This window comes from Passer domesticus, chromosome 14, assembly GCF_036417665.1.
Source record: "Passer domesticus isolate bPasDom1 chromosome 14, bPasDom1.hap1, whole genome shotgun sequence".
Classification (NCBI taxonomy): Eukaryota; Metazoa; Chordata; class Aves; order Passeriformes; family Passeridae; genus Passer; species Passer domesticus.
Window position 1 is genome coordinate 9042838 of NC_087487.1, and position 27194 is coordinate 9070031.

At 40.2% G+C, this 27194-nt stretch overlaps 2 protein-coding genes across 10 annotated transcripts in view; one reads left to right on the forward strand and one right to left on the reverse strand.

The window, feature by feature from the left end:
- GLDN (gliomedin) overlaps positions 1-27194 on the forward strand; it is a 93291-nt gene that overhangs the window by 62193 nt on the left and 3904 nt on the right. For 2 of the 9 annotated variants that reach the window (XM_064388627.1, XM_064388630.1), the window contains exons 2-9: positions 19280-19331; positions 21419-21436; positions 22076-22174; positions 22358-22504; positions 23159-23284; positions 25444-25524; positions 25607-25732; positions 26455-26605. In XM_064388627.1, the coding sequence (XP_064244697.1) occupies positions 19280-19331; positions 21419-21436; positions 22076-22174; positions 22358-22504; positions 23159-23284; positions 25444-25524; positions 25607-25732; positions 26455-26605 (800 nt within the window). Of the gene's footprint in view, positions 1-6396; positions 6417-14858; positions 14931-15469; positions 15607-15880; positions 15935-19279; positions 19332-21418; positions 21437-22075; positions 22175-22357; positions 22505-23158; positions 23285-25443; positions 25525-25606; positions 25733-26454; positions 26606-27194 lie in introns of those variants that run through there. The other 7 variants (XM_064388629.1, XM_064388623.1, XM_064388626.1 and 4 more) reach the window with 7 other exon arrangements.
- Positions 22277-27194, reverse strand: part of DMXL2 (Dmx like 2) — a 58183-nt gene continuing 53265 nt past the window's right edge. Inside the window, exon 46 of the transcript XR_010347461.1 lies at positions 22277-25684. The gene's annotated coding sequence lies outside the window, so the exon portion shown is untranslated. The remainder of the gene's footprint in view (positions 25685-27194) is intronic.

Genomic DNA, 27194 nt, shown 5'->3' on the forward strand with positions numbered 1-27194 from the left:
AACATTTTATTCTAAAATAGGAATGTATGGAGTTGTCAGTGACATAGTGTAGGACACAATCCTTCAGTGACATTGCAGAGGACTGACTGCTGTCCTGTGTACTTTGGTATGTGCTGTTTGCTTTCTGCTCCCAGCTGGTTTGATAACTCCCAGAGTGATTGTACAAACCAAGGCTAGTTTCTCTGCTTTGGGGTTCTTCTTTTTTGCTGTGGCTTAGGGCAACTCAGGCACACTGCCAATTGTTTTGAAGAACTGCATCATGTGATTACAGGAAACATTAATGTCCAAAGATCTATAGGAAAAGGTGCTGATGATATTGATAGAGGAGACTAACACAGAAGAATGAATAAGATCTTGTGCCTGTTACTGGTTTGAAGGAAGAGAAGTCCAAATTGTCTCAATGTCTGCAATGGGAAATCCTTAGCTGGCTCAGCTGCCTGTTCTGGAAGTTTACACCATGAGTCCAAACAGGCTGTTTTGGGAAATAGTTCAAAATTTTCTTTTTTTCTTAATACTCTCTATTTGGGAAAATTCAATGACTCAGTTCTGTTTCCAGCAAGGCTGTGTTATATCCTGTGGCAGTAAGACAATGTGCATCCCTGTCTTCCACTGTCAGGCCACAAAAGTAAAAGATTCTCATAAAATGTTTTCATTCTCCTTCTTTTGAAGAAAGACAATTACTTTTGAATTCACTCAAAGCTTTAGCATTAGCATTTCTTCAATAAGAAAACTAATCTAATGGGGAAAGGGGTCTTACATTTAAGGAATTGTGATCTCACTTGGAACAGGAGTGTTTAAGGGTTATGTACAATAGTTCCAGTGATGCAATCTTTTTAACTCAGGGAAGGATGAAAGAGACCCAGAACTTTTTTGAATGCAAAATCTCTTTTGAGAAGCCTTTCTTAAAGTAAATAAATAAATAATGCAGACAGTTTGGGGAGAATAAAGGCTGAATTCATGCACAAAATTCTTGTGGCATTACTGCAACCCTGAGGAAGAGACTCAGATTAGACAACCAGAAACAAGCATGATTTCAATCAGACAACTGAGCTGTTCTTTTTCCATGTGTACACACCCTTCCATGTCTATTTATTATGCAGAACTTGTTTGCAGTACAAGCAAAAGTGGGCAGAACTTCAGTTCTGTTGTTCAGAGCTGGACACAATAATGGTTAACAACCTGTGGCATAGTGTCTGATGTTCTGAAAGTGTTAAAATGACTTTGTTTTATTTCAAAGATACACGATAGCTGGTTGTAACTTTTGGGCCTTCCTGGAAGTTTAGAGAAAAGTCATGCATTAGAATTTTTTTTTGTACACTGGGGATATTTACATTCTGGAGGAGCTGAGTTTTGGGGCTGGTTTTGGTCCATTGCATGATGTATTTCTTATAGATTGTTAATGTGGGCAAGCTAATATAAGTGATCAGTTCTGAAGCAGATGGATAATTGTTTCAGAGACACCAAATTAAGAAAGTCTTGTACAAGAAGCTATCATAGAAAGTTTCCAGCTCTCCCCCATGACTTGGAACTGGCTGATGGCATTTGGTGTGGTTGTGGTTTCAGCTGCTGAGAAGAGGAGCAGCTTGTGTTGAATTTTCTGTGCTGGTTTTCTGGTTGTGCTTTTCCTTTGTGTTCCCCCGTTGTTTTTTCAGAAGCCAGACTTGGTCCTTGTTGCCACTGCAAACATATCATTGCTTTTGGATTCTATTTTGTATTCTGTGGAGGAAGGAGGCAAAGGGAAGTTCTGACACTCCCAATGTGGTTGAAGCCACTCCTCACTGATGGTGTTTTGTTTTATTGGTGATGGGTCAGGCTTTAGCATCAGAGACTAACTTGGCTATTGGTGAAGGAGCTCTCAAAGGCAATACTTTCATTACTGATAAATTGAAATTAAAATAAATATTAGCTTTATTTGGAAGCACCTAAATAATTAGATATTCTTAATTATACATGCAAAAAATAAACTACTTAAGTACTTATTTTCAAGAGCTCATCAGAATGATGAGATTAGTAAAATAAGTTAATATAAGGAATGTGAAGCAAATTCAGTCTTTTTCTTTGTCAGCAAATGTTGTTTGAGGTTTAGAGAGACCAAGAATTGCCAGTTTCTCACACAAAAACTTTTTTATTCCTTGCTCCATGATAATTTATTTAACCAAAAATACATGTCTAAAAATGAGAAAAATCTGTTAAAGTTTTTGTTGGAGCTCCTTCTTCTGAGAGTGCTACGTATCTATTTACTGGTACAAGGAATTTGTGTATGAATTCAGGGATGGGAAGCTGATTAAGATGGTCATGAAGTAGTCTCAAAATGGGTAAAACAGCATGAAAGTGATTGTTTATATTTAAACTAGGTTTTGTCAAGACTGACTTCTGTGGGATACAACTTTAAATCAAATAGTATTTCCATATACCAGACAAAATGTATCTTTCTCTCATGCCAAAGAATTCCTGGAACTTTGCATAATGCAACCAGAATGATTGGACTTGTTGTTCACTACAAAGGTCTATATTGAATACTACAAATTCTTCAGAGCTTGAGTAGGCACTCACTGAATTAACAAAGTGGGGGTTTATACCATAAAACAAAAATAAAACAGTTTTGTTTTTTTTTTTTTTTTTTTTGTTTTGTTTTGTTCTAAATCTTTCACAATAGTCTGTTGAGGTAAAATGATGCAAAATGCTCTTCATAGCTGAGCAGAAGGGTATGTAACCTTCTAGGGACCCTGTGGCTCCTATGATAACATGATAAGGGTTGGGTTTTAGTAATAAGAGCTTGAATCTCCCCTAGTAACTAGGCAGAAAGAAAATTGCTTACATTAAATCAGTGGCAGTGAAATGACTGGTGTAAGAACCAGTATTATGAAACTGGTAAGATGGCATCAGATCTGAATTCTTTCTATGTCCTGGTGGTTTCAATGCAGTCTCAAAGGTGTGAGGGAAGTGCTTGCTTTGTAGGGATGCACAGCCACTGGTGGATCTGTCCCTGCTGCGCCCCGTGCTGTGTGAGCAAACAAGGAAAGAGGGGCAGAGACATCTGTGCGAGCAGAGCTGTCAGCACAAGGTCATGCTGGAGATCCATGGAGGTTGCTGCTCCTTCCTGGGTTTTGGGCAGAATCAGATGCCAGGTGGGGAGTTTAAACATGGGGCAGTGTGTACACTTTCCTCTCTGTGCCTTTCCTTCCCTGTATGAAAGTAAAGCAACCTAAAGTGGCACTCAGACATCCCTGTGTTTGCAATAATGGCTGCCTGCCTTTCCTAGGCACTCAAAGAAAGACACTGTTGTAATTTAACCAGCCATTTTATTCCTTCTTTTACATTTAACTTCTCATATGTCCTATTTTCCTGTTGCCCATAACAAGTCAATTATCAAGTACTGAGAGAGCTGAGACTACTGCAAGTGCCTGTCTCCAAATACTTCCAGCACTACTTCCCAATTTAGGTGTGCATCAGCCAGGGGAACAGGTGATGTTCAGCCGGTCAGGTTCTCTCACTGGGGAGCAAAATTGTCCAACAAACTCACACTGTGTGTATAAAAACGTATCAATTCTTTAAAATTTTGTCAGTGAACTGCCTTCAGGTTTTGAGTCTGCTTCAGTCCACTGTTGTTAAAGAACTAGCAAAGCACAAAATGCTGCAGAATGCTTGCAGGCAATCAGCTTTTAGCCATTGCCTTCATTTCCAGCCACGCTTCCAGTGCTGCCTTGGGGGGTGCCTGGGTGCTGCTTTTGAACAGCTCCTTCATTTGGCAGCATCCCCTCCACCCTGAAACCTGTTCATATCCCCTCCATGGCTGCTTCTGGTCATTGCCATAAATGCACCCTTCCCAAGATCAGTGTGCACATAGGCAGGTGTATTTTGAGTACATAGGCAGGTGCATTTGGAGGGATTTAGTAACACACTATTGGAAATGACTCATTTCACATTTTGTTGTGAATTTTTCTGTGCAGTGTCTTGTAAGGAGCTGTCTTGTTTGCCCTTTCTAACATTATATTCAGTACAGAGATGAACATTTTTGGCCTCCCCAGCAGAATTTTTTCATGCAAACTGGAGTTTGGCTTCCCTAGATAATGCTATTTTAAAATAAGATCACTGATGTACTCTCATATCAATGTAGTTTGTTGAACCCATTTACACTGCCCACATTTTTTCTTTCATGCCCAGCTTCAGAGGTCTATGCTGCTTGCATTTCTAACACCAGGCAGATTTGGCAATTCTATTTCACAAACCTTCACAATTCTCTTTCTTGCTTATTGTCCAAACCCCCAAACTTTAAAGTGTGTTGGGAAGTGTGAGTGCTCAACATCTAGAGTGTCATGGTCATCAAAGTTTCAAAAAAGAACATTAGCTCTTATTCTGGAAGGGAAGAAAAGCTTTGGGAGAAACTCATTATATTGTCAGGTACAAAATAATCTGTAAGAGCCTCTTGAAATCTTTCTGCCTATACTGCCTGGAGACAGGTACAAGTCTTCAGACACCACCTTTGGGTACTTGGGGTTTGGTGTTTATGTTTTTGGTGGGTTTCTTTTTGATTGTAAATGTTGTTGATGTAAGGAGCTTTATAAAAGGTGTTCCATGTGGCCTTGAAACTCAGAAAGATATTTTCAGTGATTTCTTTGATCTGGAACAAATGCAGGCAAAATGGTCAGTTTTCAGTGTGACTGAATGCAGCTCCTTAATTTGTGTACATGAGATTTAATTTTCTTAAAAACAGATCTCATGTGATGTTTGTGGGCTCTGGGCTTTGTTACAGCCATTGTTCCCCTGAATAATCCATATGTGAGGAGGTGCACAGGAGCCAGGGGGCTGGCTCAGCTGGTTTTTGGGGGTCATTTTCACAACAAATCTGTAAGAAAGAATCTCCCAGTCTGAGGTAAGGAACCTCAAACCCTGAGGGGTGTCCCTGCTCAAGGGGAGAGTCACCTGGAGTGCAGTCCAGGGGAGATTTACAGGAAGTTTGAGTGGGACTCATCCGAAGCCCTGTCATTAGCAGAGGGTCTGTCTGTCCCCAGGAGCCACCTGGGGAAGCTGGAGGGGAGATCTCTGCCCTGCAGCCCAGCAGGGAGGGCAGAGGCAGCTCACTCAGGCTGCCACGTGTGTGGAGTGTTTGGCTCAGTCACATGGGGGACTCCTGTGCTCTGCTGCTCTCTGTCCCCCTCCTCCTCTGGGGTGTCCTGGAGGGGGTTCTGGCCCAGCTGTGGGTCAGGCCTTTGCCTCTCTTGGGGCCAAACTCCTCATTTTCTTAAGCAGTCAAGTGCATCTCTCACTTTCCCCCCAGAAATCACTCTTCTCATTTAGTCCATATCAGATTGATAGAATAGCAGTAAAAACTCCAAATGAAAGCCAAAGTGGAAAGAGTTAACAGCATGGATATTTTTCTCCTATTAATCTGCCTACATGAGTTCAAATCTTGAGACTACTGTAGACCACACTTGTTAATTCAAGAAGCACTACCTGTTTTGAAGGAGGGGACAGCATGTTCTTGTCACAGGCAGAGGCAGCAGTAATGGTGTATTACAGGAACAGGTCATGGATGCACTGTCTAAAACTAACTCTCTATTTATTAAGTGCCTGAGCATCTACACTTTCAGCTTGTTAGCTGGTCAACTTGTTTTCATTTTATTCCTTTTCCTGGACTGGCATTTCAGCTGGTGAGAAAAAGAAAGAGGTGTGTGATGATTTTTGTCCTTGATGTGCAAGAACTGGTGAGGACTGTCTTAGATTTTCTGTCTTTGTCCGTGGGCATAAGAATAATTTGAGAGCAACACTTTGGAGAGTGGAGAAAGGTGCTTTGAGAGACAATCTGTTCTCTTGTCATGGAAAAATGTGCAAGATGTTCAGAGCAGTTCAGGATGAGTCTTCAGATTGTTACAGGATTCTTTGTCAGTTAAATACTCTTTTTTTTCTCCTTGTTTTTTAAGTTCTGCTGTCACAGGGATGTCTTTGCAAGTCTCATGCAGTGTTCTTTAATGTGATGTCTGCAATAAAGATGATATAAACTTGTAAACTTGCAAAATACTTCCCCTGTCTTTTCCCCCCACTTGCCATCTACTGGTGCCACATTTAGAAAATGCTCCAGTGTCCACTTACTTTTTCTAAGCAAATTTCTGTTATTTGGCAGTTACAGTGGGAACCTGAATCCACTGCTCTTTCGTTGTATCACATCAAATTATTTTTAATGGTCATTTCGGTATATTGTGGGATGATTCAGGCAACATTTTTTTAACAAGTCCATGGAAAGTTCAAAACAAACATGCTAAACTTTTGCTGAAATGGAAATATAGCCAAACCTCCCAGCCAGTCAAAGCAGCCCTGCTAAGCATGCTTGGAGAACAGGAGCATCTGCAGTGCTGAAGGCATTTTCTCAGTAGAATTAAAGCACTGAATGCAATACTAAAGTCTGTCTTGCAAAGAAGGTACGTGGCCATCAGGTTAAAATTCTGTTAACTACTTGTAGCTGTTCTGAATCTTCTAATCTGCTTCTTCAAGTGCTGTTAGTGATATCAATTTCTCTGTTAAGACAGCTTTGGCTGCACAGTCTCTGAAGTGAAGAGGCTCCAGAGAAGCCTCTCTTCACCAGCTCTGCACAATGCAGAGTGTATTGCTTGGCACAGCAGGTTTGCAAAAACATTTTCTGTGCACTGGGCTTGTAGTTTATACAAAAGGGTTTTTCAGTGTTTTAGCACTATATAATTTTGCCTGTATATCAGACCAAGTTATGAAGTATTTTGGGGCTCATCAGATTCTCATGAGGTGTTGTGTTTTTTTGATTTATGCTGTTTTGTTAAATACAAGTAACAAATGTTTTGAAATGGTCTATAGAGGAAAAACATTCCATAGCTATTAATGAATCCAACTTCAAGCTGTGTAGAATCTCAAGTTGAAAATGCTCCTATAAGATAATTCCCTCTGTGTTGAAAAATATTCTTTTAACCTCCTATATTATTATGGCTCCACCTTGTAAAACAGTGTGACAATTGTACCCATCTGCAGAGGAAGCTGTGGGCAAAACCAAAAGAGTTACCTGTGGCTGTGTAGCAAAACAGCCAAAATTCCTCTTTGGTTGTGAGCCCAGAATTCATGACCCAGAATGTCTGGCAAATGCTGTGATCTGTAAAAAAAATTATCTTTAAAGCTGTATGTAAGTATGCTTAGTCCAGGTAATTTCTGATAAGTTGTGGAATGTAAACAAAGCTGAATGTATCATAACCTGCACAGGTAAGGATTATCTGTAATTAAGTTTGTCAGCCAGCCATACAGTGAAATGTTAACTTGTCCATTTTAAAATTGCTCACAGTTACTGGTGTGTGCACACAAGTAAAACAAAATGTATTTTCTAAAAACCTACTTGTAACAAGATAAACTCAAGCTGAAGAAGCAGTACTGAAATTTATTCACTTGAAGACACCTATTTGCTGAAGATTATGTCTAAGACAGCAGCATAAAAGAAATGGTGCAAAATCCTCTTCAGTGTTTGGTGGAATCCAGTCAATTTTAATATTTGAAATGTTCAGAATTATTAGTGATTCTGAATTAAGCCTTTGTAAATAGTCTCAAACCAGCAGTGCACAAGGCAGTACTCCACAGTATCAGCTAAGCTAACTCTGAAGGAAATACCTTGGCAGCAGAATGGTTGTGTTACTTCAGTCTCTGCCTGTGGTAATTCCCTCTGTTTCCCAGTAAATGTTCTCAGATGGAAGTTTCTCTGCTGTGCTTGGGTGACTGAAACCACTGGCTGATGAATGTAATCAAGAGGAAATCTCCTGGTCTGTATTTTCTTAATGGCTTAGATTGTATTTCTAGGCTCAGGAGAGTCCAGGTCCAGTAGATCCTCCATAAAACTAAATAAATGATTGATCCAAGGCTTGAGTGATAAGCAGTAAAAATCAGGTTGGAGCATTCTAGATTACACCTATTCTTTTTTTTATGAACAACCAAGCCCGTCATTGTGGCTTTGCTTCACATAAATATTTATGCATTAAATAATCCTCACCACTGCTTGCCAGACTCCGTGCATACCTGTAGTAAATCCCAATCTAATTCTGTAACACATAAATGACAATCTTTCATACAAAGGAACATGGATTCTAAGGTTAGTATCTAAATACACAAAGTAGGTGGCTTTGTGTAAGTCTCTTAGCTATGCAAGGACACTTATCAGCATCCAAATTACAGCAAAAGTAGAATATTAAAAAAATAATTCTAGGATTAGCCCACAATCAGTCTGCTACTGAATGTGGTGAATCACTCTAGAAGGATCAGTTTTTTGTTTGATGGTTTGGGTTTTTTCCCCTTAATGGCTGGAGGAATGCTGCAGTTCTTCCTCACTGCTGCACTTCCCCTACCTAGTAGCTCAAGCACTGATTTCCAGCTTTCCCACCTGCAGAAATGTATTACCATGTTTAATTGCATTGGTATTAAACCTATCCTAAATTGGTTACAAGCTGTACATACAGATCACAAATGCACTGCAAACAGAAAATGCTGTGCTCATCTTTGTCATTATTACATCCGACCTGCTCCTGACAGGAGGACCCCTGCACTCACAGAAAGTGGGCTGGGAATGCAGTGCTGTAGCATCCAGTCATTCATGTTCAAAAACCTGATAAAATGACTCTTTTCTCAAAAGTCTTTCTGACTTGAGCTACTTGTTTAGAAAATTACTGATTTTTTTTTTTTTAGTTATGAGTTGTGGTATTTCTAGTCCTTTTGTGGTATAGGACTATAAGCTTTCACTGTGGAGACAAGAAACACAGATTCAGACAGTGCAGTCTGAGAGGCTTCTTCCCAGACATGGAATGTGCCAAATTGCTGGCTGACGTGGGCTGCAGCTCCAGTGCCTGCAAGGGAACTGAGTATTCTGCCAGAGTGCCCCCTCCATCCTGGATTCCCAGAACAATCTGAATGTTGTGTCACAGCCATGTGCCATTTCGAGATCTGCACAGACTTGCACATTTTCTGCTCTGCAAATCAAGGCATAATCATTTCTGAAAATTGTGCTTCTAGATAATTTATATTTAGAAAACCGTATTTAAAGCCCAATCTAATAAGAAAAATGTATATTTTATCTCCTGTTTCTTGCCTTGGTTCTCTTTTCTGTTATGTCTTGAGATTATGGAGTCACTTGGAGTAGAGAGAGTCTTTTAGGAAATTTGTCTGAATAAGGTTTGTTTTAGTACCAGACTTTCCCTGGGTAGTAATGGTTTTATGAATATGATTAATTTTCCTTAACTGTTGACATTTAGGTCTAGACCTGTCTTCTGGCCCTGCTTTGTCAATGGTAGAGGAAAAGCAGTCATTTCTAGGAGTGACTCTCAGGTCTGTGTCAGCTCACTGAGTTCCCAAATCTGTCTGTAAGAAGCACTGAGGTGTCAGGTATAGGCTCATTAAAGCTTCCTCTTTAGTTAATCCAGTGTATATGATTTTTTTCCTGACTTTGGGTGAATAGATAGTTGGCAATTATTTGGTTACTGATGGAAACTTTAACTCTTCTAACTGAAGAAGATCCAATTCTAGATTATTGCTAGATTTTAAAGGTGAAAATGGCAGATTGATTTAAATTGCTTTAATATAGCTGTTTTTTTATGTCACTTTAATGCATGGTTTTACTGTTTAATTGTCTTTGTTACCTCTCTGTGTCTTTCAAATTGCAATGGGTTTTCCTATCAGGACCTCAAGGAATATGTCCCATGGTTTTGATATGAGTTGGCATATAGTGCCTATAAAAATCTACCTAACACAGAGCAGTTTTCTTGTGAGTGTTCTGAGATTGACACTGCTGTTCTCCATTTATAAATTATCCCAGTGCAGTTGGTCCATTTATTTTTCAGCTATGTTTGTGGCTATGGCTGTGTTCAGTTTTCTGAAAGTCAAAGATACCAGTAGTATATTCATTATTTGACATTTCTTCTGTATGACATATTAAACAGTGTTATTATAGTGTTATTTCTTTCACTTGGCTTTATAAATAGTCTTCAAATGTGTATTTATGGTGTGTATAGTTATATATCAAATTAATGTGTTAAAAGTGCTCAAATAGGCAAAATTGTATTTAATCCTCTGTGAATCACAGTGGTAAATATGAATGACAAAAAAGTTGAGGGGGAAAAAAGCTGGAATACTGCTTGTATTCAATGCTTCCTGACTGAAAATTGCCAAGAGCTCCAGAAAGTGGATTGTAACAAAAAGCAGGGACCATTTTCAAGGATAGGTATCTGGATTTTTGCAGTTCTTCTCATTGTTTTCAGATTTCAATGGTGGTACAAAATGTGATAGATCTTTTAAGTCACTTCCTATTTGTCATGTGTTTTGATCAGTTGCTTTTACTCCCATAATTTACATAATTTAGATTATGAATGGGTTGTAGCCATGGTGTCTGAATTGTTCTCTTTCTTTGCTCCTTAAGTCATCTTTGTCTATGGTGCAGCTTTGATTTTTTTCTAATGTGTGTTGGAGGAATTCTGAGCAGTTTTCTGGGAAAATAGTCTTCAGCTGCCAGTGCCCTGATGAAACATGTCGAAGGCATCTTCCTCCAATTTATTGAATGTGCATTCAAAGACAATGAGACATTCTGCTGATGCCACTGAATAGTACTCTCTGTGCTGCAGCCCTTGCAGATATTTATGGGTTTTATTTTGAACTTCAAACACCAACTTGACCTACCTATTAACACTTTTCACTGAGTCCTAATTTTTTATAATAAGGCCAGATATTCCAAAGTAACAGCCGGCGTATTCTTTCCTCTGCACAGATTTGCTTATTCTTGCAGGTCTGTACTAAGTAGGAATTTCCTGAAATCAGAAGTAATTTTTAAGGTATTTGTGGCCGATTCCTCGAGGAGCTTTATACATTTGTGCCATTGAAAAGCAGAATACAAGATTTAAGGTGTTGGGGTACTATGCCATCTTTTCCACACCTCGTCTGATAAAAATCATGAGAATTATAGTATTTTCTTTGTATTTTTATCTTCTTCCAGTAATTTTTTTCCTTGAAAAGCAAGCCTATATCCAATATGCCATAATCTGTGTGGAATGTATGTGCAGAAATGGAGTAGGAGGCATTCTGGTGCATGTGCCTGATAGAAGCCTGAATTAATTCTGTGGGGTGAGGTTGATCACACAACTTAGTGTGGTCTGAATCACTAAATCTGCTATTGTGGCTGACCTACGACTGCTGCAAAGACATTTCAAACCTACGTGTTCCAGTTTTTCTGAACATGAATATGCCAGGACCTAATATGAATTTCAAAATCAAGCTTCTTTTGCCTGTAGTCAGAAGCCTTTTAATATTTCAGAGCTAATTCTTTGCTGTAGAAACAATGTTGGTTTCAGTGCATGTGATTTGGATGGAGCAATCTGCTGAGCTGCTGGTGCATGCCATGGTTTGAGCAGTGGGAGCAGGGCTGAGGAGCAAGGGCATTTACAGCTCTGCCTGGGGCTCCCTTCCTGAGCACATCCATGCTGAACCTATGGCTGCAGCACTTACCACTGGCAGCTGAGGCCACGAAAAGCACAAGAAATTTACTGAAAAGCCTTAACTGTTCATCAGTTTGACAGTCCAAATAATGATCTTCCCCTTCTACTTTGTAGGTTTGGAATATAGTAGCTTTGGAATGGTAAAATGAATATATCAAACATCTGGTGTATTTATCGAGAAGAAGGGAGATCCCATAAATTCTGTCACTTATCATGGAAAGGTATAAATGCTTTAAAAGGCCATTTTTTCACTTTAACTAGTTCAGGAAGACAGATTATCTTCTTTCTGATAGCATTCATAAAGACTGTAATCTGTCTGATCTTGTCATGGCTTGATCAGAGGCAGTTTGGTTAACTGTCTCATAAGAGCATTGTCCTCAGCAACTTGGTTCTTCTTCCAGCATTATCTACCCAAGTGAAAAAAATGTTCCAATCTCCAATGTGCTTTATCACTGGGGCAGCTGCCAAAATAGATGAGATTTTAGTAATAACAACTTCTACAAAGTAAAACATCAGTGGGAGCATTAGTTAAGTGTGACACCATCTGAATACATTAGCTTGAGGATAATCAAGGAATATTTTTTATTATACACATAGTGAGTAATTTAGATACAAAAATACCTCTTGTGGGAAAGCTGTGTTTTATTTCCTGGAAATTCATTTCAGCTCTTCAAAGCTGGAATTCTGAAAAGAACAAACATGGTGTTGCCTCTGCAGTTTGCATATTGGTATCTTCTTTCTGGTTCCAGCATTACCTGGACAGTTCCTGTGACCTTTGTGTGCCCTGTTATGATGCAGAGTCATACTAGGACGTGCTTTGGAGACACAGGCTTTGAAATGCCAGGAAATAATTGAAGTGCTGCTTGCTGGCATTCTGCCTGAGAAAATGATGGATCTAGGGGATAACACTTTTCTCACTTGGGTTTAAATTGCTACTGAGCAATTTTTCTGGGTTTTTGGTAAGAAAATAGCAGTAAAGTTTCTAGAATTTACCAACAGCATTCACAAGCCTCCTTTCTGCTTTGCTGATCCCCACTGGGAGCATTGGTTTTTGTCACTGTGAAGGAACGGAGGCACTGGGCATGAGGTGCATTGCAGCTGGTAACAAATGCTGAATGGATGAACCAAAATCTCAGCTGTGTTACACAGGGACAAGAGATCCAGAAGGAGACACAGGGTTATCAGGCAGTAGCACAGGATAACATGGAGACATTTGAATGAACTGCTGTTCATACGGGCTGGGGGAACACTCAGTAGAAAGCAGGGACAGGAATGTCCCCAGCCCAGTCAGCTGCTCCTGCCACTGCAGCAGCTAAAAGGACTTTCAGTGCAGTCTTGGGAACCCCTTTGCCACAAAATTGTGCTGTCAACCAATTCCTGACTTTCAAAAACTGGGCAGTTTCTCACCAGAGGTGTAACTGTGTGTCCTAGGGAGCCAAGGGCAGGTCTGCACACACTGCCATAAACCTCTGGTGTGTGTCGGGGCCTGGGGAAGAACTCTGCCACTCTGGCATCCCAGCAGGTTCCAGCCTGCAGCCTTGGGCAGGGTGTCTGTGGTGATCCAATGGCCATTTTAAAAATGAACAATGTTCAGTTGCCTTTTGATTGTAATGGAGAGAAAACCTTGCAAAATTAGGCAGATGGGAAAGCAGGAGTGCTAAGAGTGCTGTGTTGCTTCTGTTGTTCTCCAAATTGTAGCTCATAATTATTATGCTCTATTTTTTTTACTCAATCATTGCACTTAGAAATGGACAATAAAAATGAAGAATTGCTGTTTGTTGTGCTGTATGGTCTCTGGGGTGCAGTTCTACTTGTTCTTGGACAGAAAGTTTTAGTTTGCTGGTGTGATAGATTCTTACTCATTTTGTTATGTCTATGAATTATAAACAAGCCTGCTTAAGATAAGTCTTCTGGGGATTTCTATGCAAGGTCTTATTTCTTTCTCTTTTTTCTTTCCAAGAGTAATACTATAAGCTAAACTCAAATATGCACTTCTATGCTAAGCTGGGACATCAACTGCAGAGTTTCCTGGTTTTGGCTGGGATAAAATTATTTGTATTCCTGGCAGCTGGTGCAGTGCTGCATTTTGGAGTTCTGGGAATAATTCTGACTCCACCGTGACACCTTGGCTGGTGCTGAGCAGTGCTCACCTGCACTCAGGGGCTGTCAGAGTCTCAGGCTCTGGCAGTGAGCAGGTGCACAAGGAGCTGAGAGGGAGCACAGCCAGGAGAGCTGACCCCAGCTGGCCAGGGGATTTTCCACACCCAGGAATGTCCTGCTCGGTGTAGATGTATTGGGAAGCAATTATTCTTGTAACCCTCACTGACATCAGAAAGTCAGTCCACGTATATTGAGGACTTTGTGATACCTTCAGAATTGTTTGCCAAAGCCCAAAGCCTCAAATGATTTTTCAGCGTTTGTTTGCTCATTTGGTTTTGTAATTATTTCTTAGACTATCTTAGAGTAGGTTTAGACTAGATATAAGGAAGAAATATATTGCAGTAAGTGTGGTGAAACACTGACATGGGCTGTCCAGGGAGGTGATAAGTGCTCCATCCCTGGAAATCCCTGGCCATCAAGGCCAGGTTGGATGGGGCCCCCAGGAACAAGATCTGTTTGAAAGTGTGCCTGCTCGCTGCAGTGGAGCTGGGTTAGGTGACTTTTAAAGGTGCTTTTCAGCCCAAACTATTGTTTGTGTCTGTGCTGATAAACCTTATGCCTTTGGGTGTATGGTGATTTTCTTCTGTCTCATCTGCCATCACTGGATGAGATGGAATGATTTTTCTCTCTTTTTTTTATCGTGTTTGACCTATACCTGTCATGCAGTCTCGTAAGAGAAGAGTCTCCAGTGCAGCCCCTGAGGACACCAGTGCTTTTTGCAGTAATTTTTTATTTCAGAGAGATGAGAAATTTAATATGATGGAGTTGTTTTCCTATCTCTGCTTCTCTACTGTGCTTAGGCAGCTGTAGCAGTACTGAGTGTATTAAGTTCAGATTTGGTTTGACCCAGTTCATCTGTCAATGTACCGTGGGATTAGCATGAATTACAGGTCAATGGCCCAGTTAGAATGGAGACAAAATGTGTGTGATCAGTTGCAGCAGAGAATTGTCACTGTGACAAAGGATCAAAGGAAACTTGGCATTCAAAGGCTGGGGGTTTCTTGAGGTCGATTTGAAGTGGTATCAATGTAAGAAAGTGCATGGCTTTGATTTGAAATGTCAGCTTTAAAAATAACTTTTTTGAAAAGTGTTTTGAGTTCAAGAGCTTCCACATCCTTCATGAAGCCTTGGTATTCAGTCAGATTCTGCTATATGCTATAATTCATTTTCTTATCTTGGCTATGAATTAGCTGATAACAAAGCTGATAACCTGCTCTATTACAGGTATCCCATGTCTCAGAAGGTTTAGCAGGAGTGATTTGGGAAAGGTCTGTGCTTGAACATCTAAAGCAACAGGTCAGTATTTGTAAGTGAATGACACATGGCATTTGTTAAGAGAGCGCAGTGATGGTGTGAACTGCAGGACCCGTGTCACGGATCCGTGTGATGACAGGACCTGTCTAACGGGGGGATTTTTATGCAGTCTCATTGCTCGACACCTGGAAAAAGCCGTGCACACTGTCAGTCGTTCGAAAGCACGTTTGTGTCACATGCTGTCCCAGGCGCATCCCTGTCTGGAAGTGACCGGGAGCAGCTCCCCCGTCCCGCCCGGCTCAGCGGGGACAGCGGGAGGGGTCGGCTCAGGGAGGGGTCGGCTCAGGGCCCCGCTGCCCTGCCCTGCCCTGCCCTGCCCTGCCCTGGCCGGGCACTCCCCCGGCCGGGGCTCTCGATAAAAGCGGAGCGGCGCGGGCGCGGCGCGGCGATGGAGGCGGCGGGCGGGCGGGCGCTGCTGGCCGCCGTGGCGCTGCTGTCGGCGCTCAGCGCCGCGGGCACGCTGTTCCTGCTGGCGCAGTGGCGGGAGCTGGGCGCGGCGCTGCGGGAGCTGGAGGCGGCGGGGAACGGCTCCGCGCGGGGGCCGCCGCCCGCGCCCGCCGCCCGCGCCCGGCGCAGCCGCCGCGGGGAGCGCGCCCGCGGGCACGTGCGCGCCGACAGCGACGAGATGCTGATGATGCTCACCTACTCCATGGTGCCGGTACGGCCCCGCCGGGCGCTGCGCTCGGGCCGGGGGGCGGGAGAGCCGGGCTTGTGCCCCGGCAGCCCCCGGGGACACTCGCGTTGTTGCCGCGGCCGCTCTGCGAATGCTGGGCTGCGCTCGCATCCCTCCAGCTTCACAAACGAGGCTCGCACAAAGGGAGGGAAGCTGGGGGTTTAGTGAAACTCCAATTTCGTTCGTTCCAGTTTCCAGCGTTTCTGGTTTTTAAAACTAACACCACTAACAGAACTCTCGTGTGTTTTGTGCTGTTCAGCACGAGGCACTGGACATCGCCTGACATCTCTTTGAAAGTGATAATGCCCTTCCAGTAAGTGCTAAATATGAGGTGGTATTTGGTGGATCAGGAGAACTGTATGTCCTTTCTCTGGCGGAACAGCACAGTTTTTTGCACATCACTGAAAAGATGATCTTGCTCAGTAGGAACTAATGTCATGTAGTTGAAAAATTTTGAGTAGATTGAAAAGCTTTTGAGTTTTGCGTCAGAAGAAATGCAAGAAAAATATTACTGTTGAGAGAACTTTAGTGGAAACTGTCCCAGTAAGGATTGCAGGTCTATGTGTGCAAAAGCGTAACTCAGGCTCTAACTCGTGTATTAATGTTGCTGGTTTAAAAATTATTTACAGAAAATACCTCTTCAGTCATGTTCTGATGGCATTTTTGTTAATAAACTATTGCAATGCTCATTTTACAGTGATAACATCTCCATTAATATTAGAACTAATGAAAGTGTCAAGCACAGGTGTTCAAAGCATGGAGTCTTGATAATTTTACATTGTTTTGGTTTTATAATAATGGTTTGTTTTCTTAGCTAGGCCCTTTAAGTTGTTGTTCTTTGAGTTTATAATTTGCAGTACAAGACTTCCACAAAAAGTAAAAATGTGCAAAATCATGTGGTTTTGTACTCAAATCTGGCTTTTAAATAACTCCTTTTAGGAAGGCAACCCTGAATTTGGCAGCTGCAGCTTGTTTTGCTCTATCTCATATGAATTGCTTTTTTGAGTACAAAACATCCACAAATATAATTACTGGGGAAAGGATTCTGATCCTGATAGGGTTGAAGACAGTCAATGCCATTTACTGCTAGGTGCTCAGACTGGGATCATTAGTTGCAGGTGAGTGTCTGGATAATTTTGACAGTGGCCATTAAATGTGCTACTCTGCTGTCAATAGGTACCACGATTACAGATTACATTAATTTTATTGCCCTCTCCAAATAGCACTGAGCACATTTTGTATATTTGAACAGCATGTGGCCAGACTGTGCACTTGTGCCTCTAAATGTCCACTGTGGCTACTGCTGTTTGTGATGTGCATCATTTAAATCTGTGTATCCTGCAGGGAGCTGCTTGGCAGGGTTTGATGACTCTTTGTTCTTACTCCCATCAAACATTTTTCATTCTGGCCACTGCACAGAGTGTAACTGTGTGCAGAATCATTTGCTCAAGAGGAAAAGAGTCCTTAGAAAAATATTCAAGCACCCCCTCCTCCCACTCCTGCATTTCTGTATTTTGAATCTAACTCCCACTAGTGCAATTTGAAGACTTGGCTGCTTTTTTAGTGTGAGACAAAGTTCCTCAGAGTTGCTGGGATGACCCCTGTGACACTGGTGGTCCCGGTTGGTCCTGAGCAGGTTCTCTGTGGCAGGGGAGGCGCTTCTGCAGGGCCACTGCAGGATCAGTGTCCCACTGCTCTGCACAGCCCCTCGTCAGGACACAGCTGTTGGCCCCACTGTTCATGAACTTTTGAAATAACCACAGGCAGCAAAAATCATGTTAGCTCTAATAACATGTGCATATTTTATGTTCAGGGCCTCTTATTTATGTATACTTATATATATTTATTCTGCAAGTCAGTAAAAACAGGAAACTGGCAAATCTGCTGCTGCAGAAAGGCTAATGGGAGGGTAACAGGCCAAGATTCAAAGTGTGATTTAAGACAGTGCAAGAGATGGTGGCTACCAATTACCTGAGTAATATTGCATAGTTTAGGGGTTTATTTTATTTTTATTTTTATTTTTCCACCATTTCTCCACTAGAAAACTAAGCTTTTAGCATTTAAATAAGATATTTTTATCTGTAGCTTTCCTTAGTGATGATGCTGGTTGAGAATGGACTGTTCATCTTTCATAGCTAAGCTGGAGGTTCTGTCAAAGGCTATTTGCACTTCCTGAGTGCCATGTTTCCTAATTGTCATCTGAGTTGCAGTGACTGGTAAAAGTAGTGCTGCTGAGATAATTGGAGGGCCCCAAAGCAAGCTGTAATCACTTCAACAACCTCAACAGAACTATTTAAATTGAAATGCAGTTAGAATTAGAGTGCACATGGACAATATGTATTTTACAAATTACAGGGTAGGAGCCAAGTGGTTTTGAGGAGTGTGAGGGGAAAGAAAACAAGCATATTCTGATATTCAAAATCAGTTAGCAGTTCTCAGCTAATTTAAACAGAGTCTAACACTTTAAATGTACTGTTCCAGTACAGTCTGGAGTCAGTACATTCTCAGCATGTATCAGACAGAACAGGAACTCATTGTCAAATATGGTTTGGTTTTGCAGCAAAATGATACTTTCCATTAAACTAATTGTGCTCTATTTGAGTCTGCTGGATTTGGCAATTGAAACTAATGATGCATTAATTATAAAATTAATGATTGACAGTGGCAAATAACCTTGCTAGGATTAAACTTCAGTCTGTCTTTCAGATTGCCTTGCACTTGTTCCTTCTGTCTTTTGGGACTAGTGCATTCCATTAATTTATATTAATTGTAGATAGAGTAATTGCACAAAGATCAACAAATGTGCAGCTCTGGGTAAATGGTTCATAAATTATCACACATTGCACAGCTCTGAAACAGTGATCCTTTATTTTCTGGCTATAAACATTAGACTTTCCCATAGAGAGCTGAGGGACTTCCAGAGTTCATGGTTTCGTTTTGATGAGTCCCAAAATGTTTTAGTGTTGACTCTCATTATGCAGGACATGTAATGTGAATGTTTGCTCAGCCAAGAACTGTGTATTTTGTAAAGATGACTCCTCTATTGATAAATTTTAGTCTACTCTAGATTAAAAGCATCTTTATGAACATGTTTTCCAGCTTGATTTAATAAAGACTTGTCTTTTTGCTACGATTATTTTGAATGGATGAAGGTCCATTTCAAATTTGCACATCTTGGTTATTCAAAGATAAAAAATTGCTTACCTGGAACACAGGTCATCTTTCTCCTTGGGAATGCTTCATTAGAATAGTTTCCATCACTTAATACAAATATAAAATAAAATTTAATGTAGTTTTTATTAGCTGATAATTGGATTTTAATACCTTCTATTGAGAGAGCCCATGCATGGACAACCACATGTGTTCCAGTAATGTGTGAAATTTAATGGCTAAGTGATGTATGGAGTGGCATGCCCAATATTTTATTCATATTTTCAGTAAGGATTAAATGGAGGTCTATTGAACAGAGTCCTATGAGAGAAACACTGCCCAAAGAGATGGATGGTGTCACTGTGTTACAGTATTCTCACCAGCTTATTCTAATAAGCACAGAGGGCCAGTTGTATCCTTAAGTTTGGAATTATTTCTGTAGGTGAAGTGAACATAAATACTTTTATGAAATACATTGTTTTTAACTTTAATTTCTTTGCAATATCAGGTCCGAGTGATGGTGGATTTGTGTAACAGCACAAAAGGGATATGTTTAACAGGTATGTTTGTTGCCTTAAGCATTATGTTACTTCCAGGAACCCAGAAATAGTGTTTTCAAAGAACCTGAGATCAATACCAGTGTAAAAAACCTGCTATGTATCAGAATTTTAAAATAGATTAATATGTACCACTTTGGGACTTATCTGTACCCTCTGAATATAAATGCTGGAATTTAGGGAGCTCAATTGATGCTACTTGGAGCCATTTCTCTTTGAGGCAATTTTCATAAGACTTGGGTGTTTCAAACACCAGTTGAGGTTTAGTCATAATATTTTTGCATCTGTCACACTTCAGGCCCAACACAGGAGGAACATGCAGGGGGTAGAAACTTGCTCCCATTGCTACAACTGCAGTGCAGCAGTGGCACTTAGTGAAGTCCCATGTCCCCAGTGAGGACCTGGAGCTGCTGATGGCTGAGTCACGAGCAGGGGTGGGAAGTTTTGTGGGGTTTGGTGAAGAGTGCACCCAATTTAATACCTACGGTCCAGCTTTGAGGTCTGTCACAGGATGAGTTGTGCTCCTTTTGGAAATGAGAAGATTAGAAAGAAGCCAGATTTATGACTTAAAGAAAATGCTTCACTTGCTGTCTGAATTCACTTGAATTTTCAATAAGGTCCATTTGACTCAATTGAATAAACATAAATGAGAACTACCATTGTACACACAGATGTTAAATAATATTTCTGAGGCTGTACATCAGTTCTGATTGCAACAGTGGCTGAACCACAGACAATGTAAGTTTTGGTTTTTTGGGCTCCAAACTTGCAAATTCATGTTCTTTGGTGCCTTTTGTAGCTTTTTCTCTCTTAACACCATTACATGAGTAGCTTTCTCTGCTGTAGACCTCAATGACATTCATGGCTTTTCAAGCACCTTTCTTGTGTACCTTAGACTTGTACAAGGAGCCTCAGCTTTAGGGATGAGGAAGTAATTCAATACACTAATGGATGTAACATAGTGTGAAAGAAATAGACATTTACTGGAAAACTGGCAGAAATACATTAACTGACATTACTGCCTGTAGTGATTAAAAGGGATGATCCCTACAATGGTATTACAAAATGCTTTACTCATAATGCTTTGTAATTAATGCTGAAAATTGTCATCTTTAGGGAAATTTAGTAATTACTGTTATTTTCTGTTGTAAAAAGTTTGGTTGAAAAAAGACAGTACTTTGGCTGGATAAAAACGCTCACAGAGTTAATTTGGTTCTTTAATTGCAGCTATCACCTTTGTATTGTCCAAGTGGTTTTCCATTTTTAAAATTTTTTAATGTGTATTGGGAATCACAGATGAGGAATCACAGACATTTCTCTGGTTAATCTTTCTTTACTTTTGCCTGCTATGCTTGCTTCTCCTTAAGGGCCTACATCTAAACTGTAAGAGACTGAGAGGGATTTTTCTGTATTACAAGTTGCTGAATGACTGAAGCAAGTCCAGTTGCTAAATGTATCAACCAGTTTCTGTGGGAAGCTTGATCCAGACTGGATAACTATCACATGTGAAAAGTCTGACTGTTGATATTAATTACAAGACTTTTTTTTCCTATTTAAATATTGTCAGTCCTGAATTGCAATGAAATATCTGTAAAACACAGGGAAGTCTGGCATGTATTTTTAATGTGTATTTCCAATAGGATTTTTAATTGTGACACTCATCAGTATTGTAAAGGCAACATTCTTCCACTGGAAGAGGACATTTACATAAAGGAAATATGACTGTGAGGTGTCTTGCACCCATGGCACCAAAGCCCCTGACAGTAAGGTTGCATTGCAGAGGTTGTTGCCAAACCTTTATCAATTGAAATTTGAAAAAAAGCAAAACGTGTTTATGTAAAGGTGTCACTCTTTTGGCAAGCCTGAGTTACAGCTAATGCTCAGCTATTTATTTATAATACAAAGCAGTTAAACAGATAGATGCTCATTTTGAAATTGGAAGGATATTCTTACCCTTTTACTGTTGTGAGCTAGTGCTAATCAGTTCAGTTTGGAATTGCTTTGTTTTCTTGCTAGGTTAAACTCACCCTTTCGTCTTTCTTGTGTTTTTTTTTTTTTTTTTTTTTTTTTTTTTTTTTCTCTTGTTATAGGCCCCCCAGGACCCCCAGGTAAGACACTTGGACAATTGCAGTAACACTTGGGGGTAATTGAAACAGTTGCTAGTACAAAATATTGAAACACAGAAATGTATCTTTCACAAAATTGTCTTCCTTTGCTAATTAGACAAAGGGAGGCCATTATAATGCTTGTATCTAAGTCAGTTCATGCCCCTTCTGAGAGACAGGAGGTTTTAGACATTTTAATTTTCTAGTGGAGGGAGTAGAACATTTGATCAAAACCAAGTTAATATATTTAAGTAGCATCTAGGTGAAGATATGAATTTATATATTAACCTCCCAAGGAAATAGATATTATAAGTTAACACTAAAACAAATTTTTTACAAAAGTATTGGTTACTGATTACACCCTCCCACCTCTGCCATAATTTTTCTCCCTCCTTACTGAATTCTGTCTCAGCTCTCACTCAGGTGGTTGCAAGGCTGTGTTATGAATGGTTACTTGTTTTCTTTCTGTGCTGCTTAACCTGTGGGTCTGCTGGGAGTAATTCTCTGTATCAGAAAAGTACCAGTTATGTTTTGCTGGGGTTTAAATATATATATATAAACATGCTGCATGTAAATATAGTAGATTTCAGGCTAACTTGTATTCACCAGTGAAAATTCAGTTATGCTGTTTGGTTTGATCAGGGCCTCCTGGGCTGCCTGGCTACAATGGATCAGACGGAATCCCAGGAACTCCAGGACAAAAGGGAGAGCCAGGAGTAAATGGAAAAAGAGGAAAAATAGGTACAGCTTCCCTTCATATTAGATTGCAATGCTGCTTTGAAATGCAAAAAAAATTACAGCTATCCAGTTAAATACAGGTGAAAAAAATAACTAGAATGAATATGGTTTGTAGTAAAAATATTTATTAATTGGTGCTTAATACTGGAGCAGTGCTGTTGATACTGAAATGGTTTTTACTTCTAGGTTTGCCAGGACCAAAAGGTGATCAAGGACAGAAAGGAGAACCGGGAGAAATGGGTTTACCTGGCAAGGATGGTATCCCAGGAGGAAAAGGTACAAGAGGATCCAAGAGAAAAAAGGGGGATGCAAACAATGATGTGGTATTAGAAGGTATGGAAAAGTGCTCTTGGGAGTTCTCTTGCAACAGTGTGCTTGACAGAAAAAGATGTGCTCCACTTCTGAAGCATGAATGTGATCTGCAAGGGCAGGACCAACCTGTACAAACAGGATTTATATACACAGGGAAGTCTGAGTATTGCTATGCACAGGAGATTGCTCTCTTTGCAAGGCAAGTCTTCACAAAAAGCTTTCTGCTTGGCCTTTAGGTTGAAGTGTATGTGAATTTCACCCTTTCCGGAATGCTTTCATACATTTGATTTCCTCCTGCTCCTTATTTCATGTGGTTTTGTTTTTCAGTTTCAGTGTAGTTTTATTTTTCTATTAGAAAATGAGGGGCAGATTTCCATTCAGGAGCACGTGAAGCAGCCAAATATAAACTGTGTGAAATTACAGCAGTGTAGCATCTGAAATTGTAACTCTCTAATGGGCCTGTAATCCAGACAGATAAAATGCATTAATATCCTACTCCTTGTGAAGCTCTGTCTGGTTCATTTCAGAGAGTTTATTGCACCATATTCTGTACTCTGGAACCTCTTAAGAAAGAGAGAGGCTGTTCTGTGGATGTCCTGTGGACATGTACAGTTCTCTGCAGGTTTCCTGCTGCCTGGGGAAGGGCTGTGTCCTGACACTGCATTTTGTTCACAGGTGCAAAAGGTGAGCCTGGACCACCTGGGCCCCCTGGACCTCCTGGACCCCCAGGGCCTCCACATAAACGTAAAGGTAAAGCCAAAGTGGAGCTTGAGGAGAACATCTACAGCAGCAAATGCACAGGTTAGTGTTCTCAAGGGTTCTTTTCCATTAAACCAAGATTAAACCATTGCTTCAAGGCTCAAAACAGTAAGCATGAGTTTAGTTTTGCTGGCACCACTAAAGCTGCATAAGCTTAAATCTGAACATGTGCTCAGGTGCTTTGCTGAAATACAGTTTGTGTAAGGCAGCAGGCTACCTTAATTGTGTTTTGGTAATGCTCAGGCAAAGCATTTACAAATGGTGTTTTCTATTAGGTGGGATAAATTTGGAAAGTAAGAGAAATGCAGCTGAAATAGTTGGCTTTTATATAATGAATATTTAATTTTAGATGCAAATATAAACCCCTGATTCTGGACATTGAAGTGTCAGAGCCCAGAGAGCCTCCTTACAATGGACAAGAGAGAGCTAGAGCAGAAATCTCATCCTATTTGAAATTCAGAAATGCATGAACTGTTGTATGAGATAATTGGGCCATTTGCTCAGGTGGCCTCTTTTCCAGTGTTGAAACAAACTGAAATGCTTTGGAGGATAAGCTCTCTGGTGGATTTCTGATTGATTTTAAATTGCAGCAGGAAAATGGGAGTTACACTCAAATAACTCTGCAAAGATGAGATCTTCCTCAATAAGCTTCTACGTTTTATGACTCAGCAAACCATGAGATCTTATTACCAAAATTCAATGAATAATCCAGATTTTATAATTAAATATTCATTACTCTTTCAAGGAAAGAAAATATATATGCTGAATTATAACTGTAATTTACTTATTGCATAAGAATACAATCTTGGCTTTTTCAAAGAAAATTTTGAATCTGGTAAAACTTAATTTCTTCAAGAGAAGAGAATAATTAGTTGGACCTGTAGGTATATTTTTTCTCCCTGGTACTTTAGTGAATTCTGGAAGAGACAAAACTCTCTCCCACCTTCTTCCAACAGACCAAATGAATAGTTTTAATGACTTTTAAACTCCATTAACTCTCAACCAGAATATTTTATGATAGGAAGCAGCAGGATATTTATCTTGGTTTTTGATGGGAAGAAAGTAGTGAAAATTTCCCATAAGAATCCTGATTGAAAACTCTCTTTAATTTTTGATGCTTTCTAATCCATGCAGCTGGAAGTATGGCAAATATTCTCAAAGGCAAATAGTGCACTCAGCTCTGCTACAAACACTGACCTGGCCCTTGGCTATCCTATAGTTTTAGATAAACTGCTGTACAGGGAGCTGCTCCTTCAGTCAGCTGCATCTATTAGACTCAGCCCAAGAAAAATCAACATGTGCATTGCAATTTATAATTTCTGCTGAGTGATTTTGTTTTTTGAAATATTCTGGAAGTATTTTGGGATCAGAAGCTGGAAGGGGATCTCGAGGGATTGGTAAATTCTAGCTGTAGGCATTCAGCTTACCGTGGCTGGGTGGACTGTTTGTGCCTTACTTGTGATCACTTGCAAACTTTCAATGTCATCTCACCAAATGCCCTAGATAATGGATGGGAGAAATACATGTTGTTCTTGCTCCATCTTGGAGTAGTTTTCTTCTGCGTGAACAAAAGGAGGATATGACCTAAAGGAGGAATAACAATGCAGTATTATCTGTCCTTTCTTTCTTGAATGTCATGGTACCCTTTCAGCATTACTTTATATTTTTTTCCTATTTTTAACTATCGTTGTCACTTAAACTTCATCACAGACCTGTAAATCCTAGAAATATATTAGAAGGAAACAATGAAAATGGAAGTCTAAAAAATGTGCAGCCTGTGTGTCAAGCAGTGTGAAATGCTGGAGAGTTAAGAATGGAATTAGAAAACAATGCTACTACGCTTTTTGTCTTATGACAAAATCAGCCATTTTCCAGCTACCTCAGCTGTCTGAAGTTAGCTCATGAAAAGGGAAACTCTCTTTTCCTAAATGGCAACTCAGAAATTCACAGCTAAGGAACTAAATCTATTGATTTAATTAGTTACTCCTCAAAGCTGACTGTCAGCCTCAACACTTCATTTCTTTGGCAGAAGTGAGAGCAAGTCTTATCTCATTTTTGACCCCACCAACCTAAGCATTTTTTTCCAGATGAAGCAAAATCCCAGTTATCATTTCTTTATTTTAGAGGAGTCACTGATTTGTCCATCTATCATGTCAAATAGGGTAAAACATGTCACTTTTCTCTTTCTCCCTCCACCCTAGATGAGGTATGTGATGTACCAAATGATGACACCCTCGCTGGAAAGGCTGAAGACAGAACCCTAGGTCCTTCAAAAAAAGCTGGTAACCTGCTACAAAGCGTGACTCGAGTGCTACTTTCTGTCTCAGTGTCACAGATCATGGACATGTGCTTTTTTCCCACCAGAATGTGTCATAACGTCCGTAGGAAGTCCTATTCGCTTTGTCAGTGTACAGCAAACGTTTGGAACTTGGATGAGGGAACCTGCAAACATAAGTGATGAAAGGATTTGGCTCACCATGCATTTTTCAGGTATTTTTAGTAGTAGTCACTGACCAAAAGTCTCTTGTTATCCTGACATTGCTTCCTTAATCCTTTCAACCTAAACTTGTAAGAATGATGAGTTTTTGCCCACATCTTTTTCAGAGTATTTTCCATATTACCTGTTTAATACTTGACTATACATATGGTTGTCGGCATTTGTAGTATCTTTAGACATTTTCAGAGTCAACATCAGACTTTAAAAATAGCTTGATATTTGGTTTTTTTTTTTACTAAATCCAAGTTTAAATGTCTATTGTTTGTGGCTTTTTATTATTTTCTTTCAAGAGTTTCTGTTTCCTGTGGCTTTACTTCCCTAAATTGTAGCTCAGAGTTTTGCCTTTTCATTTAGCTAGGCATGAAAATGAGTCAACTGCTGCACAAGCTACATTTAGAGCAGGAACATGTCCAGGACCTAAGTGGGAAAAGGAAATATTTCTGCATACACATCAACTGTGTTCAGAATGAGGACCCATTAGGTCCGTGGGAAGCAGCCTCTTGATAATTTTTTCTATAGATTACTTTTGTGTGTCTCTGAATTCTTTTTTCACATTCCAGCAAGTTGAATCACTATTGAAAACACAAATACAATTGTTTGTCTGATAGTTGATTGAGATGGACTTTCAGTAGAGACTGAACTTTAGTATAGAGATCTCAAAATTAGATTAACAAAATGATAGTCCTTTTTATCAACATGTTTTCCTTTTGTTTAGGAAACTATATAAAAGAGTATGAAAATTCCAATGCCTTGCTGAATAACAGCTACAGGATCATTAACATCACAGGATTTTTCTATGGATGTGGTCATGCAGTACAAAACAATCATCTCTACTATCATGAGGGAGGAACCAATTCCATTCGGAAGTAAGTCAAAGATGGCTGGCCTAAGACAAGTGACATTGTGAAAGGAGGAGCAATGGGTTGGAGTGCCAGAGCTGAACCTCAGAAAAGCAGACAATTCTCCTTGTAGCATATTGTATTTCTTTTTGGTTCTACCTAAATAGGAAGAATGGAGGAATGGTTCAGAGCTCTTCCCAGAAGAGAACAACTCCTTCTTTCCAATCTGTAACAAGAATACGGGCCACCAGCCTTCTACTTTGTGTGTGGAGATGTTGAGGGAAGAGGAAAATTGGGAGAATAGCTGAGGACCCCTACTCTGCTGTGGCAATTCTTTAGGCATTGTTCAGCCCTGTGTTTCAGGGGCTCACCTCTGTAGTTACCACGTCATAGAGCAATACGTCCCTAGGATGAACAAGATGCCATGTGCAGGGACGACAAGAAGTTCTCCTTTTGGCTATCCTGAGATCCAACCAGGTAGATCCAGGTTCTATTGAACATTACATTGCTGTGGGTGCTCTTCAACTTGGATTCTTTGCCGTGTTTATAATCACAAGAGAGAAATGAGGACTGACTAAGGAATTTGGGTACCAGAAGAAAGGATTACATTTAGAAG